General features: G+C 40.2%; 1 protein-coding gene across 1 annotated transcript; it reads left to right on the top strand.

The window, feature by feature from the left end:
* Positions 1–667: 667 nt before the first annotated feature.
* Positions 668–1,606, top strand: LOC114315474 (uncharacterized). The gene has a single exon (XM_082900923.1). The coding sequence runs from the start codon at positions 668–670 to the stop codon at positions 1,604–1,606; it is 939 nt and encodes a 312-aa protein (XP_082757049.1).
* Positions 1,607–5,317: the final 3,711 nt, after the last annotated feature.

Genomic DNA, 5,317 nt, shown 5'->3' with positions numbered 1-5,317 from the left:
GTGATGAGCAAGAAGGCGGTGATGCCTAGATGTGTTTTGTATGATGTTCGGATTCATACTTTTGCTTGCATCTTGAAGATTATGCTTCTCGGCTTTGTATTTCACCTCTTTTGTTTATGTCGGCTTGAGAAGCCTTTTGATCAAGATGTATTATGTATTTATTTTATTTGTATTTAGGTTGTAAGACCTTGATAAGATGTGTGTCATTTCATTCGATCTATGCACAACTCTTATGGACTAATTAGATTGAATTTTATTTCTTCCGCACATGTAAGCCCCATATGTATACTCTAATCGTGTGTAAATCCTTGTAAGTTGGCCTTTGGTAATCTCGGATTGTTGGCCATCACGGTACCATTCTACTAGGGGCGGAGTGGGGTCGTGACAGATTGGTATCAAAGTATGAGTTTCCTATAGTACGTTATTCACACACTTTGAGTCCTAAAGAGCTTAGGATGTCCCTTAGAATGATGTTAGGATTGCATCATATTGCTTGCTACTTGACAAGGTATGCATCATCCCGGCATAACCATTTGTTACTTGCATTCATGTCTATTTGTTTATTTTGTTTTAAAGTCACATTTTGCATACTCCTAGCATCATGAGAAGGGGTAGACCTCTAGTTAGCCGAGATCAATCCGAGGACAGGTTGGATATATTAGAAAGGATGGTAGAAGGTTTGGCCCATGAGTTGAGGCAAGCAAGGCAACAGAACACCGGTACTACATCTACTCAGGCCGAGCAGATAGATGGCCGACGTGAAGTTCCACTTCCACCTCCTCCAGTACCACAAGTGCCACCGCAGCCAGATTTGTATAGGGATGGCACGTTGACCTTGATCAAAGAATTCAAGAAGATGAACCTGCCGAAATTCCAAGGAGGTATAGAACTGATGAAGGCAGAAGCATGGGTTCTTGAGATGGAGAAGTTGTTCGAAGTTTTTCCTAGCACCGACACTCAGAAGGTGTCTTTGGCAACATTCACATTGGACGACGATGCCCGTAGATGGTGGATGATGATCCGAGAAGGAAACCCAAGTTTGACTTGGGCCAGATTTTTAGAGTTGTTCTACGACAAGAACTTTCCCCTCAGTGTTCGAGATCACAAGACCACGGAATTCCAAATGTTGACGCATGGTAACAAAACAGTGGCCGAATATGATTGCGCTTTCACCGAGTTGGCAAGGTATGCACCCCATATGGTCAACAACGAATACAGGAAAGCTAGAAAGTTTGAAAGTGGACTTCGGGGCCCAATACAAGATCGAGTTAATATGCTCAACATGCCGACGTATGTCGGAGTGTTAGATAAAGCCATCCTAGCCGAAGCTAACTTGAGCAGAAGCCAGAGTTCAGGGGAGAATCAGAGAAAGAGGCAGGATTATGACAATCGCCAAGCACCATCTGATGTCAATAAGAAGGTAAATGTGAATAATTCAAGCAACTCGAATCAGGAAAGTGGCACCAGGCCGACATGTACAAGTTGCAGGAAGCAACATTTTGGGGTTTGGTATCGGGTATCTGGAACATGTTTTGAATGCGGTGAGATGGGTCATCGTATTAAGGATTGTCCCAAGGTAAAGGCTAGAGACGATAAGAAGAAATGAGAACCCGACATCCAAAGTTGTTTTGGGGACAAAGTAAGTTAAGTTTGGGGACCAAACTTCTTTAAGGGGGGAAGGATGTAACAACCCTCACTTTGCCTTAGTCATGTTCACATGCATTTATATGATTTTGTCTTGTTAAGTTGCATTCATGAAATCCTGTTTTGTTTTATCTAAGTGTTGTTGCATACTTTGTTCTTTGTTTAGTGTGTGTTTAGCCGAGGTCATCTTAAGCCTAGGTCACACCTTTGAATCTCTTATACCTAGGACTATCTTGGAACCACTTTGGTTGACCTCCATCTTCACCTTGGCATATTAGCCGAGATGTCATCATCTAGGCCGAGGTGTGCATCACCGAGGCTAAGATATGTATCATCTAAGTCGAGATGTTATTCTTTAGGTATTTTAGATCTTTGATCCCTGCACCTGGTGATCTTGTTTCGGGACTGGTATGACCTAGACCGAGGTGTGGCACATCTAGGCCAAGGTGTGGCACAGCTAGGCCAAGTGTTGTCCTTCCTAGCCGAGATCATTAAGACCCTACTTGCTGAAGCTTTGTCCTAGCCGAGATCATTACCCGCCGAAGTGTCCATGGATCCGATTGCATTGCATGATCTAGCATGATTCATGAGCCATGCATTGATTTAAAGTTGTTTTAGAAAGAGAAAATGGTGTTCTTGTGTTCTTGAAGAAAAATCATGTTTTGATCCGAAAGTTTGTATCAAGATCCATGTTTTTGTGTTTGTTTTCTTAAGATCTTCAAGTATGGGTACCAAGATCCATGTTTTTGAACTCATAGCATGTAATCCCAGATTTTGTAATAACAAGTTATGATTTTAGCATTCATGTTCTTTATGTTCTTCATGTTCATGTTCTTCATGTGCTTCAAGGAAGGAAACCCAGATTTCCAGACTTCACCTTTCCCTAGGTGTGGTCACCGAGACCACTCTTGCCTAGATCTCACGCTTAGGCCAAGCATCGTATCTCACCTTGGCCTACCTTGCATGATCACTTGCACCATTAGTCTATCTTGCATGAACACCTCGGCAGACAGCCGTTCGCCGAAGCCTCGGTAATCACACCTCGGCCAAGAGGTGTGGGACCTCGGCAAAGACCTGGTTGGTACCCAGCATGTTTTCCTGAGATGAAAAATAGTGTTTTAACTTCCAGCATGTTTTGCTTTGACTTGACCTAGTCTTGAAGGAAATGCCGGGATCATTTGCATTCATGTGAGGCTTGTCTTGAGAGTGCATTTCATATCCATCTTTGAGCATTCTTTCTTGTCTCTTTGAAGTGCATTCAGTAGACTTTGCCATGTGTTTGTAGGACTTGGACCCTTGCTTTAACCCCGACGTCCGAAGAGCTATGTGAGTGGTATTTTTAATAAAGCTATGTTATAAAGTTTTGATAAAGCTTTGCTTTGTTTTAGAAAAGTATTTGATCAAGCATGAATGATTATCCCTAGTTTTTTTATCAAGTATTATATTTGTTTTGATGACATTCTGGGAAAGTCCTTAGTGCCAGGGAACTATAATGCAACTGCACCCTTGTTTTGCCATTGACGGTTTTAAGCATGGGTTTGTTTGTCCGAAATGTCATCCTTTGGTATTATGTAGATCTTATTAACATCCAAGAAGCTTTGAAAGATTTGATAGATGAACTTGATTCATCCCTTTGATTTGTAAAGTTATGATATGTATTGTTTTGGAAAAGATCTCGGATATCATTCATTCAAACCTTTATTACTTATACTATTCACTGAGTATCCAAGCTCACCCTCCCCTTATATATATGTAGGTGATGAGCAAGAAGGCGGTGACGCGTAGATGTGTTTTGCATGATGTTCGGATTCATACTTTTGCTAGCATCTTGAAGATTATGTTTCTCGGCTTTGTATTTCACCTCTTTTGTTTATGTTGGCTTGAGAAACTTTTTGATCAAGATGTATTATGTATTTATTTTATTTGTATTTAGGTTGTAAAACCTTGATAAGATGTGTGTCATTTCATTCGATCTATGCACAGCTCTTATGGACTAATTAGATTGAATTTTATTTCTTTCGCACATGTAAGCCCCATATGTATACTCTGATCGTGTGTGAATCCTTGTAAGTTGGCCTTTGGTAATCTCGGATTGCTGGCCATCACGGCACCATTCTACTAGGGGCGGAGTGGGGTTGTGACAAAGAGTGTGTGTGTGTTTTATAGATAGAGATTGAAGGAGGAGAGAGCATATCCAGATCATCTTTTTCTTCCGATTCGATTCAGACACAATTGTTTCTTCAATGTCATCAGATCCCATTGCGCGAGAGAGACGTCGGGTCGGATCCCACAGCGGTTACCTCGGGGAGAGAGAGATCTGAGATCTGAAGCCGGCATCATTCGGCGATGGTTCGACTACGATGAGGGGATGGCACGGTGAGACGGCGACGGCGGGCTCGCAGAGTTGAAAAAATTTGAAGAGAGAGGAGAGAGAGAGCAGAGAGTTTGTTTGGTTTGATTGACTGTGTATACCATATATATATATATATGTATATACGAAAAAAATAATTTAGAGCATGGACCTTTAGGCCTCGTTTCGAAACAGGCTAATTTAGTAGCTTTTTGGCTATTTGGCTAAAATATGAGCTAAAAAAAATTAATATGTTTAGAATGACTTTTTGGCTTTTTACGAAAAGATGTGCAAAAAGTAGAGAGAAAAGAGAATTTTTGACTTTTTGGTATGAGTTATTGGCTTTTTTGCTAATTTAGTAACTTTTTGACTTTTTGGCTAAAAAGTCAAGAAAATTTAAAATTAAAATTTTGAATTGAGCATCCAATTTGGAGATTAACTATTTTAGTCAAAAAGTTAAAAAATTATTGTAAGTTGTCACATCATTCTCTTTATTTTTTTGTACATTTTTTCGTAAAATGTCAAAAAATTACTAAAATAATATGTTCCCAAACAAAGCCTATATGTCATGTCATTTTTTTTTTCACTTAATTTTTTTTTAAATAACTTTTTAAATAGAGCTAAATCTAAAGAAGCATCTCTCTATAATGAGAGCGCTCTTTGTCTGTTGGTAGCTGTTAGGGTTTTATCCCTAGTTTTCGGTTTGGAACAACCCATACCAGTAGATTAGTTTTCTGAGATAGAGTGTGATCTTGCGAGTTTAGTTTTGAGCTCGATTGTGCCACTGCCTGGAGTATGGAGTCTTTTGAGTTACCAAAGGTAACGAATGAGTGCAAGGATGTTTTAAACCAGTGTCTGGTGGAAAAGATTCTTACTTCTAAAATCTTGAAAAAACAGTTGTAGCTAATATTCTACTTTTTTCTTAGAAGGCAAGGGTGGTAGTAACCATTATACCATGGAAGGAGAACACTTACCTTTTCTGGTTTGAAGATTTAGTGGATCGTAAGAGGGTCCTTGAGAAGACGCCTTGGTCTGTAATGGGTAGGCTTTTTGTCCTCTAACCGCTTCAAACTGGGGTGGTGGCAGATAAGATGGAGTTTTGTTAGAGCATTTTTGGGTTCAGGTTCATAGTCTACCAATTGAAAAGATGACTCGAGCTCATAGAGAGGTCATTGGCAATCGAATTGGGCGATTGATGGAGGTTGAGGCTATTTCGGAAGGGCTTCTCATACATTGAAGTTTTCTGCGCTTACAAGTGGAGGTGGATGTTACTAAACCTCTGCTTCAGGGGTTCATTATGTATCGGTGTGGAAGCTCTGGGCC

The sequence above is a fragment of the Camellia sinensis genome, chromosome 13 (genome assembly GCF_055761805.1).
Source record: "Camellia sinensis isolate YWXY chromosome 13, ASM5576180v1, whole genome shotgun sequence".
Classification (NCBI taxonomy): Eukaryota; Viridiplantae; Streptophyta; class Magnoliopsida; order Ericales; family Theaceae; genus Camellia; species Camellia sinensis.
Note: the sequence above shows the minus strand (reverse complement) of the source record. Positions and strands in the feature narration are given on the sequence as shown.